General features: G+C 45.9%; 1 protein-coding gene across 5 annotated transcripts in view; it reads left to right on the top strand.

Moving 5' to 3' along the window:
• ERICH2 (glutamate rich 2) overlaps nucleotides 1–15938 on the top strand; it is a 38177-nt gene extending 22239 nt beyond the window's left edge. For all 5 annotated transcript variants that reach the window (XM_075529621.1, XM_075529620.1, XM_075529624.1 and 2 more), the window contains 2 exons: nucleotides 10091–10162; nucleotides 10823–15938. In XM_075529621.1, coding sequence (XP_075385736.1) covers nucleotides 10091–10162; nucleotides 10823–10941 — 191 coding nt within the window. In that variant the 3' untranslated portion in view covers nucleotides 10942–15938. The remainder of the gene's footprint in view (nucleotides 1–10090; nucleotides 10163–10822) is intronic.
• Nucleotides 15939–17002: the final 1064 nt, after the last annotated feature.

Genomic DNA, 17002 nt, shown 5'->3' with positions numbered 1-17002 from the left:
CACAAATATTTGCAGTGCCCACATGAACCAGGCTGTGTGCTAGGCAATTGGAAATATGGCGCCCAATCACTCCTTATTTGTGGATTTCAGACTCTGGTGTGAGACAGATAATAAACTAATAGTGTGTCATCAATGGCAGGTACTAGGGAGAAAGAAAATCAAAATAGGAGAGATATAAAATGCCAGTGGGAAGCAGAGCAGTATTAAATAGGGTGACCTAGGAAGGTATCATTGGAAAACTAGCCATGCGAATATGTGCGAGAAGTGCACTTTAGGCACCAAACTAAACTCACTGCCATCGAGTCAACTCCGGCTCAGAGTGACTCGGGATACATAGCAAATACAAATGTCCTAAGGTGGAAATATGACCTGATTACCTGAAGCAGACTGAGCAGAAGAGAAAGGACGCTGTGATAGGAATGGGTCGAGAGAGGTAATCGTCAGGGAGGGGCAGTGATGGCAGAGAACCATGTACGCCCCACTCGGCTTCTGTATGAGTAGGACAGTAGCCATTGGAGGGCTTTGAATACATCAGGGACATCATCCGCCTTTGCTCGCTTTCTGCCTGGTTTTTAGTGGTTTGGCTGGACATTCAGAATAGTTGGGTTTTGCCTCGTACTTGCGCTGCTGCAGGATTTACTGTTTAAAAACCTACAAGTCGCATTTTTCATTTTAGAAAGCCTCTGACTGAAGCTTACAAAGTACATGTCCTGATGTGCCCCATCTGTCAGTCTCTGGTGCCCTGCTCATCACAGCAGGTGCTCAATAAAATGCTCGTGGCCTGCCTGGAACCAATGAATACCCATTAAGAGCCAGGCCAGCGGGATGAAAAACCTCAAACCAATCCATCTTAATGGGGTTATCCCATTTAAAATGTCCTCGCCCCTCCCTTTTTCTTTCCCCCTCCTCCCAACAAATATTAGAAGAGGATTTGAAAAGTCCGTGGGAGAATTCCATTATCTTATGATTCCATTTTCCCACAGACTCCTTGAAGCTCCCCTGTATGTGGAGCCCCTTCTCTGTGGAAGCTCCAAGCCCTTTGAGGATCGACAGCAAACAGAATTTAGCTTGGTTTTCACTTCTTCTGGTCTACCTAGTAACTGTTCACTCTAGCCCAGTGGTTCTCAACCTTCCTAACACCGCGGCCCTTTAGTACAGTTCCTCATGTTGTGGTGACCCCCCAACCATTATTTTCATGGCTACTTCATAACTATATTATGAATTTTTGTTGCTACTTCATAACTATAATTATTTTTGTTGCTACTCAATAACTATAATTTTGCTATTGTTATGAATTGGGTGACCCCCAGGTTGAGAACCACTGCTCTAGTCTGTCAGTATCAAATAGTGGTTCCTCTGAAAATAGGAGTTCCAAACCCAAAACCCACTGCCATTGAATGAACTTCAGCTCATCATGACTCTATAGGACAGACTAGACCTGCCCCATATGGCTTCCAAAACTGTAAATCTTTGCAGAAGCAGACCACCACACCGTGGGTGCAAACCACCAACCTTAACCACAGCAGCACTAGGGCTTCTTAAACTCCGAGTTCAACAGAGGGCCCTAAGACAGGCATCGTGCTCTGGAAGCCCGCTGAGAAAAGACTGCTTTCACGAGGGAGACGCTGTGCAAATCAGCCCATAGAGTATGGTGGTTGGAGGTGCCATACAACAAGTAAAGGGAAGTGCCATACACCAGTAAAGGGAAGTGATTTCGTCTGGCTCGCCTATCCACGTCTTTGTAACTCCCACCAGGTGATTGGCTGAGACCATGCAAACAGGGTGTGTGCAAGACTAAAAGTGGGGAATGGTCAGTTTTGCCGTTCAACTGGGTATATAAGTGAGCCAATGCAGGAGCAGGGAGAGAATCCTGTGACCACCAAGAAAGAAGAGCCAGCAATGGGGCACATGTGAGATCCCAGCCTGGAGTGGCGGAGGCAGCAAAGGCACCCGAGGCCATAGCACCCAGACCGTGAAACAGAGCAGAGGAGCCGTGCGGAGTCCATGAGGCAGAGTAGCAGGTGGGCTTCCTGGTCCACAGGCAGAGGCCAAGGGATCAGGTAGCTGAGGGGCCAAGGACCAGAAAGAAGACATGCCTACTACCATGCCCGAGAAGAAGCTTTATAGACAGAAGATGGGGTAGCTTTCGTATTCTGTATGCTGTTAGCTTCCCTAGTAAGTCATGAGTATTGCCTGTGTGTTCTGTGTAGACATTGCAATGACGTATCAAATTGAGCAGAGAAGTAGAGTGGCCTGGGGAGGGACATTGGTCTCAGAATAGGCTAGAAAGGGATGGAAGGTGGAGGCAGGGCTGACTTCTGCCTCATGGCAATCAGCCTTACGCTGGGCCAGGGGTGGAGTCACGTTCTCCTGCTTTGTGCAGCCAGAGATCAGACGCGGCCTCCACAGATACCGTTGAAGCAGAGTTCCATGCAGATATGACACATTAGGGAGGAGCCTGGTGGCACGGTGGCATAAGCAGTGGCGTATAACTGCAAGATCAGTGGTTCAAAGGCACCAGCCCCTCAGGAGAAAGATGAGACTGATGGCTGGCTGTTCCCATAAAGGGTTTGTCTCGGAAACCCTACATAAGGCCACTGCGCTTCGGAGTCAACTCAATGGCAGTGGGTTTAGGGTTAGTAACGCCCAGTAAGGCTACAGGAAGAACAGAGAGTTGGGAGGAGACACGCTGTCTCAGGAGGAACTGACGAATGCTTGTTTTCTTAATTATCATGGACCTTAAAAGATCTTATCTCTTAATATCTTAAACCTAAACTCTTGTAGGACACATATTCTTTTCTCTCTTTCCATCATGAGCTTTATATGTACACTCTGTATCCCAAGTGGATTATATATGCATGCATATTTTTATATGTGTGTATTGAGCACTTATGATGGAAGCATTCTTGGATATATTATTTAATGTCTCAAACCTCACTTTACAATTGCGGACACTGAGGTGTGGAGAGAACTGCCTTGCACGGGGTCACAGAAAGTCGGGCTCAGAGCCCCACTCGGACGTGAAAGCCTGTGACTCTTCCACTGCATTCCCTTTCCCGTTGAGTCTTAGGCATATATGGCTGGCCAAGACAACAGGGACTAAAAAAAAAGAAAGTTTCATAGCTCGAGGAGCCTAGAAGTGGCACATGTGGTTGACGGGGATCTTTATTTTATTTATATCTAAGGCAATTCATTTGTATAACATAATGTACTCTTCTCCCTTCAGACATGTTTTGCATATCCATTTTCTTGACTGAAGCTACTGTGTTGTTGCTGTCCGTCTTCAGTGCAGTTGTTTATATCTTTGCTTGGCTGGAGGGCTTCCCATCTGGTGTCCCAGATACCCTGTGAATTCCTTCTTTTTGTTTTGCCTTAAAAAATGTGTATGTTTCACCCAGAAATTTTATCTGTTGGCATAGGCTGGAATTTTATCTGTCTTCCACAGAGTTTTTATATGGCCCTAATATTTCCTCAGCCATTTTCCTGCTGCCTCATGCAGAACTGATATCTCAGCTCCTGCCATTTCCTGCCAGGCATTGGAGGCAGCCTGGAAAAATGGTTTTTAAATTAGACTGAAAGTCAAGAGCCCCAAGTCCTTTTCGTAGTTCATCTCATGATTGACTGTGAGGCTGTGCAAATCAATCTTCCTATTTCTTGGTCACTTCACCTGCAAGACAGGAGGCAGAGGCTCAGTCCCATCAGAGCACAGCACAGGCGCCCAGGCTTCTAGGATGCACGAAAGACCTACTTTATCCAGTAGCATCATGAATGTGTAAGAACAGTGGCTTAAAAAGAAGAGCTATTCTTCTCATCACTATAAATCTAATACAGGAAAATGCAAGTGTGTCTTTCAGGAAATGTAGTTCCTGAAAGAGTTGCCCGTTTTATTTTAAATAAAATGGAGGACCCTTTCCTATTGGCCTACAGCATTTTATCTGCTTCCTAATCAGATGTCCATATTCATTCATAAGTTTTCTAATGTTCTGGGGGCTTGTGCTGTGCCTGGAATACTGGGGATGCAAAGTGGACAGGATGGACATACTCTCACTCGTGACTGCCCAGTCTAAAGATCCCCTAGACAGCAGAACCTCCCTGCTGCCCTACTCAGGTAGTTACATCATCTGGTGTCAACTTGAGACGATTAAGAGTGAAGGGGTGTTCAGCCTGCCAGTCAGGTCGCAGAGACACTTACGAGTGTCTCTGAATGTGTTTCTCTAGTCTACCTGGACTAACACCCCTGCTCAAGCCCTCCACTCAGACAAAAGCATCTACTGAAAGCTTGGACAGGAGCCAAGCTTTTCTCCAGGTGCAGAATCACTCCAGGAACGGAATGTATTGTCCTTGGATGTGGCCGAATTGTTTACAACTCATAGAAACCCCATGCCATCAGAATGAAGCACTGCCTGGGCCTGCACTGGCCTCGTAAAGGTTGGGACCCTCGCTGCAGCCACCTTGTCAGTCAGTCCATCGTACTGAAGACCTTGCTCCTTTTTGCTGACCCTCTACTTTTTCATCAGCATGCCCTTACCCAAAGACCTGTCCCTCCCAATAACATGTCCAAAATACGTGACACAGAGTCTTAGCATCGTGATTCTGAGGATCATTCTGGCTGTACTTCTCCCAAGATAGTTTTTTTCATTTTTCTGGCAGTCGATGATCTAGTCAGTATTCTTTACCAACAACACAATTTGAATGCACCGATACTTCCAGTCTATAGACCTTGTCCTGCTTTCACATGAGTGAGGCAATTGATATGATCAAATTAGGAAAAAAAAGAAAAAAACCTGCCATTGAGTCAATGCTGACTCATGATGACCCTATACAACAGGCTAGAACTGCCCCTGTGAATTTCTGAGACTGCAACTCTTTATGAGAATAGAAAGCCCTGTCTTTCTCCTGCAGAGCAGCTAGTGGTTTTGAACTGTTGATCTTGCAGATGGCAAGCCAATGTATAACCACTACTGATAACTATCATTCATTCAATAATTTACGAAGGGCTGCGCTAAGTGCTTTATCTGCTGTGTTAGTCTGGGCTGACTAGAGAAACCAATTCATAGACACGAGTGTATAAGAAAGAGCTTTATATTAAAGGAGTAATTGTATATTAAGCAAACATCCCAGCCCACTCCAGATCAAGTCCATAAGTTCGATGTTAGTCCATATGTCTGATACCAAGCTATGAATTCCTCTAAAGACTCACGCAACACATGCAATGACGTCAAATGCAGGAAGATCACAGGCCAGTGGGTGGGAAGTCTTATGAATCCAGTGGCAATGGAAGCATCTCAATGCTGGCAGGGGTCTTTATTAAGTTGGATGAAAAGATAAACCGAGGCCACACCAGAGAGAAGGAAAAGGGGAAGTTTATTCTGTTCCTCCTGGGGAAATTGACGGGCTGCAGGAGGGAGTAAGTGAAGTCACCCTGTCCAGTAGGGAGTGAGGAGCAGAGAGAGAGAGACGGGAGCCTAGAACTCCTGGCTGAGATCCATAGGCCCCCTCATGCTTATCTGTGGGGGAAAGCAAGTTTTAAGCTGCTCAGGAGAGTAAACAATAAAGGGAGGGGGGGAGAAGTTGCAGGTGGGCAAACAAGGAAAGAGGGGGGTAGAAGTTGCAGCTGCAGGGGCTTTAAAGCTTTATCCATAAAAATTCCGAGGGAGGGTGGTGCCTTGAAGGTTCTGCCTGATGCCGAGCAGATGGCTCATTGATCTGGGGCCCTTTGAAGTTAGCAGTCTTGAGCAGACAGGCTTCTCAGAATGTCCCCCACCAGTACCTGACCAGTTTCCACGTGGCTCCTCCAGCTCCAGAGCTCTGGTTCCATCAGCATAGCTCCATGTGGCATGTCAACAGGAATGTCTCACTGGGAGAGAGTGTGTGCCCTGCCTCCAGCAAGCTATTTATCTCCTTAGCTGCTCCTCATGATGTCATCAAGCAGTGACTTGATTGACAGGCTAAACTCCACCCCTTCACTCTCAGTCTCCGAGTTCACAACAGATTATATAACTACCACATCTACATTATCTCAGTGATACTTTAAAATATCACCCAATATAATAGTTGACATTACCATTAGGGAAACTGAGGGACAGAGATAAGAAATATCTTCTCCAAGGCCACCCAGCGTGGCATCCACAGCTATGATTCACAGCTGCTCATCTTTCTCCGGGGCCCACACCGGTCTGCGCCTCATGGAGCTCGGGTTGAAGAACCACCCCAGTATGTACTAGAAGCTTCACTCAACTTTTACAAACCCTACGAGCTTGTACAACATGTACCAAGAACTTTTTATCTGTCACCCAGAATGGATCTCATTGGGCTGAGTTCTAAAAACAGCTGCCTTTCCCCACTCTGAAAATCGACAGCTGCCTATAGTTTTGGTTAATCCATGGGCGTACCTGATCCTGTACGCCAGTCCATGGGGAAATCCCAATTCCAACACGAAACTGTCTGTCACTTGTGCTCCAAGTACTAGTGGAGGGTTTCTTACGTGTTCCAGCAGGAAGGAATCCATCCATGGCCAAATATGTTTGGAGAAGCTACAGTATCCTCCGTAAGAATCGAAGTCCTCATGAGCTCGTTAATGGTTCTATGACATGTTGCAATCACCTCTGACTGTAAGCCCTGCCTGATGAACTGTATTCAACCCGGTTTCCCAACTCACTGCTAACATCTTAAGAAATGAGTGTCTCAAGGAACGAGTTGGAGAAACTCTGAGCTAGAAACACACTTAGCCTTGGAGGAAGACTTTGATCACTGATGCTGTGTAGATTTTAGTCCAAGTTAAAATATATAAAGGTTAATTTTGTTAGAAATCTTGAAAATGTGTAAAATACTTATTTAAAAACAAGCAAACAAATTTGCTACTGTCGAGTTGACCCGGACACCTAGTGAACCATGAAGGATGGAGTAGGGACTACCCCATAGAGTATCCGGGGCCAGAAGACATTTTAAAATCATTTTCTGGGTGTATATTTCACATATCATATAATTTAAACATTAAAACAAGCTAAGAGTTTTGCAGTCACCCCCGACAATCAATTTCAGGACAGTTTCTTCTCGTACCCATTGTGAGCTCCCCATTCCCCGCCTCCCTCTCCTGCCAGTTACTGTCTCCATAGACCCACCTATCCTGGACTGCATCCTCAGAAAAGCATTCAAAAACACAAATAGGAAGCAAATAAGCAAACACAACAACAACCCAACAACAATGATAGACAGAACATTGAAAAACCTGAATAAAAAAAGAAAGCAGAAGATATTAAAAACTGAAACAAAAATGGGTCAGAAGGGAGATCTGCATCTGCCCCAATCCACTGTACACAATGCCCTCTGTCTGATGGCAAAGCTAGTCACACCCCTTGACTATGGTCAGGGCATTTACTGGAGGCTTAATCATGGGGGGACCCTACAAATGGATTTTGGGTTTCCATGGTCATCCAAAGCTTTCTGTAAGCCAGGTGTTTGCAGTTTAACCAAGGCTGAACTCTTGATGGAAGCAGGATGCCACATCTCTCTCCTTCAGAGCGGCTGACAGGTTCAAAGTGCCAGCCGTTGGTCTGGCATATGCGGCTGAACCACTTCACCAGTTGGCACCCTTAAAAAGACACGTAGATGTGAACATGCCATGTTCTTTAGTCCAATGACCTTACCTTTATGTCTACATCTAACTTTTCTCCCTCGTATTTTAAATTCTGAACCAATTCTAGATTAATGATAGCTTTATCAAATGATCTCTGCAAGTTACCTACTTTTTTTTTTTCCTCAAAAGAAACTGATATTACCTCTGTAGTGGACCAAGGATATCTATAAACCTTTGCTATACGAGGGGATTACCCACCCACCCCACCCCCAAAAAACCCAACCAGAATTGTGCTTTCCTAGTAGGCATTTTTCCTGCTAGGCAAGCATCAAGCAACTCGCTTTGAGTTGGGGCACCCAGTGGTGTCACCTGGGAAGGTTCTCTCTGGTCACAGTGAATTTCCTCAGAAAAGCAGTTTTGTTCAAACCTCATTTTTGTGATGGCCAATTTAAGAGAACAGTGTGCAGCTGTTAAACAGTCTTATCCTCAGACAGAGTGCATTGGAAAGTAGATTACTAAAGATATAGGTAGGTTACTCATTTTTAAAGGCGGTTTAACCATGGGGAGAGGGGTGGGGGAATGTTCTGAAATTGATCTTGGTAATGATTGTATAATTCTTCTTGCTATGATTGAATGATTGAACTATTTAATTGTGTGATATGTAGATTAGGCACCAATAAAAGTGCTTTAAAAAGATATACTTAGGGAAAAAAGATACACTTAGGTAAAGTGCAAATTATTTATAACTTGCTCTAGTTTTTCTTATTTTCTGCTTCTAGGTTGAGGTTTTCTGCATTTTGTTGTTGGTGGTGTTGTTTTGTTTTGTTTTAAGTATGGTTTTCTTTATATGAAATCCAGGAGAGATAAACCTATAAAGAAAGGACCTAGATTAATAGATCCTTAAGGTTACAGCAGGGGAGATTGGGGGGAACGGGAACTAATAATGACTGACATCGGAATGAAAGGAGGGATCTAAAATTGATTGTGATGACAACTGTACAGCTCTTTTAAAAACATTTAAAATGCTGAATTGTACGGTACACAAATTGTATGTCAAGAGGGTCTTTAAAAAGTCTTGTAGAATCTTCATAAATAGACTTCCTAACCCATCCTGGTATCAGGGTCTTAGCCATGTCATAATGTTGGGAGCCAGGTACCGCTTTGGTGTGCCAGGAAGAAGGCCATGGGATGGCGTCCTGAGATCCAGTGGGGCCTGAGCTAACCATCTGTGGTTAAGCAATCAACTAGCACACTTGATGTTTCAGTGCCCCCTGGGGGCCACCATGATATCACAGAGAAGTTACTATATTATATGGATAACACAGGATTATGAACACTCTCCAAGGCTGGTAAAAGTAAGTCTGTAAAGGAGCAAGACATGGAAGAATAAGCACAATAGTTCAAACTCTCTGAGACAAAAGTTGTAAATCTTTCTGGCCTTCGGATACCAATTGGCCTAAAGAGATCCAGGAAAGGGGATAGATCCCATGAAGAGATGTTTACAGGTCTGGTCCTGGGTAACGGTGGTCAGGGTGAAGAGAAAGAAGTAACATCAGTTTTACTTATCTGAAAGATGACAAAGCTTTCAAAATAGCTTCTCCACCATGGGGGTGTGGTGTTTGTATTAAAAACAGTGTTCAGATAACGTCTTTGCTAAAGGATGTCATGTAGCGCATGAGTGAGAGGAAATAAGGGATTAACAGACATCTAGGCACACAGTGTTCTCATTAGCCCAGCCTCTATATTTTACAAGGGTTTTCCTTTGATGGGAAACGATGATATTCCAGAAATACACTGACTACATAAAGAAGCCATGCTGGGGCAATGGATACTGCATTCTTTGGATCCAAACTCTTGCCAACAGCCCATTCTGCTATCCTGTGGCACCCCCGTAGTGTTTCCAAGGCTGCAATCTAACAGAAGCACACGACCCCATCATTTTCCTGGGGAGTGACTGGTAGATTCCAACCGTGAACCTTTGCTTAGTAGCTAAGGAGGAAACCCAGCATACTTCAAGGGCTCATTCTTTGGACAGGAAATAGAAAACTCCAGTAGGATTCTCTCTCTCATGTAGGCCATGCCGGTAGTACCCTACTTATTGTCCCTCCTGTTTTCCTGATTATTTCCTTTCATTGTCAGTATTTTCATAGGCCCAATTTCTGCTAGTCTTTGAGGGTTGGAAACATTATTTATACACATCTGTGAGTGAACATCTGAAAGTGATAAGTCAGCCAGTTACATGGTGCAACATTGTATGCAGTAGTACATATTACTAATGATAAGATGTACTTCCCCAAAGATGGTCTTAAGTTCGGTTGGTTCTAAGTCAAATAAGTCATAAGTTGGAGACTACAAGTGGGTGTGTTTGTCCTTAGGTCTACCTGCAGTGTAATTGGTAATGTTGATCCCTTTGTGCATTTTCACTTACTCTGACAGTTTGAATCCTATTCTGAAAAGCCTGCTTGGTGAACTACTTTGAACATTGATAGCACACATTCTCTCGTTCATTTACAGTTCTAATCTATGAGCCAGAAAATCCCGAGGCCAAGGAGTTTTTCTCACTTATTGAAGAAATGTTGCTGTTGGGTAAATTTAAAGATGGAAATTGCCTTCTTTCTCAAGGAACTAAGAGCAGTTGCTATTTAAGAACCCATTGTCCTGGGAGGCGGGCACAGGGCATCCTCTGACGCGTTTAAGGCAAGGGGCATTGGCACCGTGGATGGGCTCATGAAGACCAGTGCTTGGTGCTGTGGCCATGACCCTTCTCTCTGTGGAGTGGGACTGCCCAAGTGCAGCAGGCTCTCCAGGCCCCGAGACGGGAACCAGGCAGTGTGGGGGCCATGAGGGAGGCAGCGGGTGGAGCAAGACATGTTAGTCACCCTCACGTAGTAGATGCTAGCCCGCGATTCCAAGGAAAGCCAGTACCCCGTTAACTGTCCTCAGTCTCACTCTTCAATATGCTATTGAAGTAGGGGTCACTTGACAAGAGTGCACATAGTTTTCTTTCACGAGCCCTAGGTTCTAAACGAACCTTAAGTCCACCAACATTTTTATATCACCAGGAATGTTTCTTCTTTCTGTTACTGCTTTGCCCCTATATGCAGTCAGCAGAGTTCAGCTCGTGTTACCATGCTCAGCTATGTAGATATATTTCTTGGTGGAGGGTGGGGCAAGGAGAGTGCTGCTCTCTCCAAGAGTGGACATTCTCAGAAGCATTTGAAAGCATTCTGTTCTTTTCGGTGGCAGAGAAAGAGCAGAGCCCCGAGGAAGGCAATGAGGACCTGGAAGACAGCAGCGCTGAGAGCGAGGGGGACAGCAGCGAGGAGCCGAGTGACGAGAGCTCGGACGAGTGCGAAGACGGGTGACATGACGGAGGCTGCTGCCGGGCTGGGAGCCTCCGGCGCCCTGGTGGGTGTGTTCCGCGGAATTCTCCGTCCTGTGTGCCTTAGCAGTATAAAGACAGAGTGGCATGTTGTCTGCTTCTTCTTCCCGAGCTGCCGAGTTCCTTAGCTTGCCCATCTCCTTCGTGTGAGCTCACACTTCACATGCAGGACCTCCGTCTAAAGGGCATTCCCCGGGCCGTGAACCGGGAATTGCAGAGTTCTTGTATTACCGGGCCAGCTTCCCCACACGGGGACACTTATTTCGTCCAGCCACAGCCCTTCTGAAAAGGATGGCAGTTCACTCACACACACCAAGGAGGAAGACAAGTGGGTTCATTTGCTGGCTGCTGTAGCCAATCCCCCCAAACCGGCTGGCTCAGAAGCATGCACATGTATTGTCTGACGGGTCGGGGTCTGGGGGTCCAGAGCCCCAAAGCAGCCCTGATGAGTGAGGAGCATGCACGTACGTTCCTTCCAGACGCTCCAGCAGAGGCTGCGCCTTTGCCTTCTCTCACTTTTAAAGCTGCCCGGCATTCCTTGGCTCAGGGCCCTCTGGCCCTTCTTAAAAGCCCACAACAATTGAGGCCGCCGTCTCTCCTCCTCTTCCCCTTCTGCCTCCCTCTTACACTTGTAAGGACATTTACAAGGGGCTTCAAATGCTTGTGGGACAATCCCATTTCTTTTCTTTCCGTCTCCCACCAACTTTTTGCAGCCCCCCGGGATCATGTTGGTCTATCCCATGCCTCAGTATCAGCTCCCTACCTTCAGCCCAGCTGATAAGCAGATGTGATGCCATCTGTAGCCTTAATTCTTCTTTATCATGCAGCGCAAGACCTTCGCGGGCTCTAAAGACAGAAGCGTACGTGTCTTTTTCCCTTGGGGGAGCATGATTCAGAGTCCCCCAGAGAGTCATGGGAAAATGTAACTTTTTTAGAATTCAGGGCACAGAAGCTTGGAAAAGCCACCTGGGCTAGAGATACATACGCCTTTTTAGGAGCCCTGCGTCAGCGGAGATAGAGGAGGACCGAGGGTGGAGCTGAGATGATGCCAGCATCCAAGTGCTCTTCCAAGAAAGAGGAGCACACAGAGGAGGCCCCCAGGAAAGAGAACCTCATGATCCTGGCCGGCCCTGGGTAACGAACAGGTTCTGTTCCTGTGTCTTTTAGTCACATTGGTAGGTGTGTTAAAAACAAGTTTGTAGGTATGGTTCTTATTTAGCCTTACTTCATTACAAAAAAAGGGGGGGAAACTTAGTGGTGTAGTGGGTTGTAAGTTGGGCCTCTTAACCACAGGGCAGCAGTTCAAACCCACCAGCTGCTCCGTGGGAGGAAGACGAGGGCTTTCTGTTCCTGTGAAGCTTTACAGCCTCAGAAACCCACAGGAACAGTCCTCCCGTCTCCTATACAGTCATTACGAGTTGACGTCCACTCAAGGCCGTGAGGGTTTTGGTTTTAGTTCAAAACAATCAACTTGATGGCAGCGAGCTCAAACAGAACTCACTGCCATTCAGTCGATTCTGACTCATACGGACCCAATCAGACGGTCAGCTACCCAATGTGGGTTTTTAAGATGGTAACTCTTTACAGGAGGAGAAAGCCCCACCTTTCTCCCTGGGAGTGGCTTTGAACTGCCGACCTGGCAGATGACAGCCGAACAAATAAACGCTACACCACCATGGCTCTAAACAGTGGACTAGTGCAAGACAAAACTCACAGGCTTTACAAGGGAAGGGTATTGTGCTGAAGAATTTGTTCCATCACATCAAAGTGAGGATGCATTTCCATAATCAAGGGCCGGTACTACTTGTCCCTAGATGAGGCGGTGCTGGCCCCGGACTGCGGGTCCTGTCTGGTTGCCTGCTCATTCTCCTATGCTGCTTTGCTAAAAGAGCCCTGTTTCCCTCTACACACACACTGGCCTTGGAACTCGGTGACTCTGCCCGTGGTCACTGCCCGGCATTTCTCTGGTGTCTTATTGGTGTAGAGCAGCACACGTGACCTACATTAGCTCCGTCAGAAGGACATTTTATTTCATGATTATGAGAGATTCTGCCATTTCTCTGGAAAAGAACCAGGAGGCATGTTGTCCTAGTTACTGCTGGCAGCCGCCACCTGACCGTGAGGTGAACCCATCTCAGGATGCTGTGGATCGCAGAGCAGAAGGACACTAGGTCTTGCGTGATGTTCAGTCATTCCCGCAACTGCCCCCAAGAGTCCGTCCTCCGTTGGAGCTTCCTGTTATAGGAGGGAAACTTTCTTATTGTGTAAACCAGCTTAAGGCAAGCACCCTTCCAAACTCTCACTGCCTTTGAGTTGATGCCAACTCGGAGTGATCCTGTAGGACAGAGTAGAACTGCCCCTGGGCGATTCCAAGACTAACTCTATGGGACTCTGAAGTCCCATCTTTCTCCCTGGGAGTGGCTGTTGGTTTGGAACTGCTGACCTTGCAGTTAACAGCCCCGTGCATAATCACCGTGCCACTAGAGCTCCTCAGGCTTCCTTTACCGCCACCAAAAGCATTGTGACTGATGGCGAGTGCACCACAGAAACCTGCACAATGGAGGGTTTCGAGACTCAGCCAAAACTTATAAAAAGGAAATAAAATCAGAAGTGTTGCCAAAAATGGCACGACAAAGGCATAGGCCACCACATCGAACCTCACACGGGGGAAAAGAATTATCAGCAGACATGATTCCTATGAAGTGGAGGTCAGACATAGCTCCTCCCCAACCTTACTACTCATTCTGACACCAGCCATCGCTCATAACACACCGCATTTCCCCACTGGGTGCAGTAAGGTTTGCAATGACCACAGGACGCACAGACCAGACTCACAATTACGGTGTTTATCAAGGGAGAAATTGATGCAATTATTGGACGAGCACAGCTTCTTCTCAGCCATGCCTGCAGAATGGCCTGTCCCTCCATCCTTCCTTTCCTCATATCTCTCTCTCTCAGGCCGACCTGGCCTCTGCTCCACCAATGAATGCTGGAGGCATGCGTACTGGACCAGTAAGCCTCTGCTCAAAGGCATTCAGCTCTCTTGCTTTGTAAGTCAGGGAGCCTAGTTCCGCTGCTTGCCTGGAAGCATTCTACAAGCCAACAAGCCTACTGTCTGAAGGCACTCAGCAGTCTCCACAGCTGCTGGTCTCTCGGTTCTTCTGCCTCTGTGCTAATTCTCATCATCTCTTGCCATCTCGAGTGTTAGAGTTCTCTGTCACCTGAGTCTAGGAGGTTCCCTCCACGGAGACTCCAGGTCCAATGGTTGTCTCTGCTCTTGTCTCTCGCTGGTGGCAGTCCACGTTCTCTTATCTGACTCTGGGAGATTGGACTCATCTGCTCATGTTAAGCCTAACAGGATGGTAAAACTGACCAATCTCCTTGTTAGGATTCCATACACCTTATTTGCATGCTCCCACGATCAATGAATCTAAAACAAATTCTCATGGAATCAGCAGTCAGATCAAATGATGTATTGCAGTGGGTAAATCTGCTACACAAGACTTCAACACAAGTGTTGAAAAGGAAGGGTGTTATTTTGAGCTATACCTGATGCGAGCCACGGTATTTTCAATTGACTTATATGCATGTGAACGGTGCACATTGAATAAGGAAGACTGAAGAACTGATGCCTCTGAATTGTGGCGCTGGCCAACAACATTGAAAATACCACGAGCTGCCAAAAGAACAACCAAATCTGCCTTGGAAGAATACAGCCAGAGTGCTCCTGAGGCAAAGATGGCCAGATTTCATCTTAGATACTTTGGACATGTTGTCAGGAGAGACCAGCCCCTGGAGAACAACCAGCCCCTGGAGAGCCCCTGTTCCCCATGCTACACCATGCGTGGTAAAGTAGAGGGCAGCAAAAAAGAGGCAGGCCCTCGGCAAAGTGGATGGACACAGCGGCTGCACCAATGGGCACAAACAACAATTGTGAGGGTGGTGCAGACCAGGCACTGTTCCATTCTGTTGCATGTAGAGTTGCTATTAGAACAGACTCAGTGCACTCTAACAACAACATCCCGCAAGGGTTCCAGGCACCTTATTTGCATGATTAGCAAGTTATCCAATACCGTTGGTGGGCCACAAACACCTCATTGCATAGTGTCACCCAGTCGTTTGATGGGAGTTACAAGACCATGGCAGAAAGGCTACATAAAAGCCATCGGCTACACTTAAATAAAACTTCCCACCCACTGCAGGGTGAGTATTGTTGGAAAGCAACAAGGAGATCCTTGGTAACCTTAAGAAGTGCAGTGTCAGTTGAGTGTGGGAGTGGGAGCCATATGTTAGGGAGCGGGTACATTGGAGGGAACGAAAAGGGAAGGAGTTTGACTTAAGAAAGATAAAGTATTGTTGGAGGAGAATGCAAGGTAAAAGGAGTGCTACTTGAAATGTTCTAAAATAGCCTGTTAAGTAGGAAGGGTGGCAATAATACCCTGATCATGCGCTATGTGTTAGACACTGTACTAAAACATTCAATCTGTTCATTTCATCCTCATAACACTTGTATGGAGAAGACTTGATTTCTAGTTTACATATGAAAAATGATTAAAAGTTACTTTGTAAAGGGCAGAGTGATTAAAAGTAACTTTGCTGGCCCCAATCCTAACTACATGGGCACTACCTCCCCGCCCCCTCAAGAATGAATGAATGCACTTCAGGGGACAGCACTGAAGCTGCAGCTCAGGGAGAGGGACATGTCCGATCAGAGCACATGGTAGCAAACGAAGGGGAGGGAGAGTGGAGCACATCCTGACCCACCAAGCTCTGAGGACGATATTCCTGCTCAGAGCAGCCAATGCACAGAGAAGACCATAGGGCCGGTCCCACCACAAGACACGATGTCTCAACTGACGTTGGCTTTTTACTGTCTCAACTGACGTTGGCTTTTTATGCACACTGTCGCAAAATGTAGCAATGTTGTTTACTCTTGTTATATTAAGAATGTTACCCATGCTACACCATGCTTCAAGACAAAATTTCATTTATTTGTAATTAGAAATAAATATTCCACAATATATAATTACATATTGTTTTTGTGATCAATCGCTATGCTTTATTTCTATTTGTAACAATGAAAATACATCCTGAATATCAGATATTTACATTACAGTTCTTAACAGTAGCAAAATTACAGTGATGAAGTAGCAACGAAAATAATGTTATGGTTGGGGGTCACCACAACATGAAGAAGTATAATAAAGGGTCACAGCATTAGGAAGGTTGAGAATCACTGCTCTAGGGTAAGTGTTAGACTTAGTTAAACACAAAGTTAGCAGTTCAAATCCACCCACACTACCTCAGGACAAAGATGAGGCTGGCAATTACTGCAAAGGTTTACAGCCTTGGGAATCCTACATAGGGTCATTGTGAGTTGAAGTCAACTGGATGGCAGTGGGTTCAGGTTTCACTGGTGGTGTGTCGGTTTGCAGTATGAGTAATGTTTTGGCCGGGGATGCTAATCAGAGTGGTTAGCTCGGGCATGGAAGTAGGAGTGAAGAGTTTCACCTTTCATTTCACCTCTTTTGATTCTTTTTTGTTTGTTTGTTTTCTCGTCGCATGTATCAGTCTTATACTTTAGAGTTTTTATATAAAGCCTCTACATGGCAGAGGGAGAGGGGAAGAATGGGGGTGGGGGGTGGGGGGAGGGCAGCGGAGGGAGGGAGGGAAAGTAACCCAAATGCTAACCATAGTTGTCCTTGGGTGATGATATTCATTTCCTTCCACTGAAAATCCTAAGACTTGAAGCACCATATATTATGTGAAAGGATTAAAAAGTACTTTAAAAATAAAAGAAAGAAGCCTAAATAGCATTAAGGAAAAACCCTAAGAACAGAGACGTGAACTGCAAGGAAAGAAAAGAAAAATGAATTATTTCTGCGGAGTGCTCATTATATGGGAGGTCTTTTCACAGACTTCGATCCCCTTTTTGGTATACTGGGAGCCTCTAATGAAGAGAAACATTAACCAGTATGTAAATAGGTCATTAAGTTCACAAAAGAAATGTCATCTGAGATAGCAATGTGATGATCTTCACAGAC

Source organism: Tenrec ecaudatus, chromosome 13, assembly GCF_050624435.1.
Source record: "Tenrec ecaudatus isolate mTenEca1 chromosome 13, mTenEca1.hap1, whole genome shotgun sequence".
Classification (NCBI taxonomy): domain Eukaryota; kingdom Metazoa; phylum Chordata; class Mammalia; order Afrosoricida; family Tenrecidae; genus Tenrec; species Tenrec ecaudatus.
Note: the sequence above shows the minus strand (reverse complement) of the source record. Positions and strands in the feature narration are given on the sequence as shown.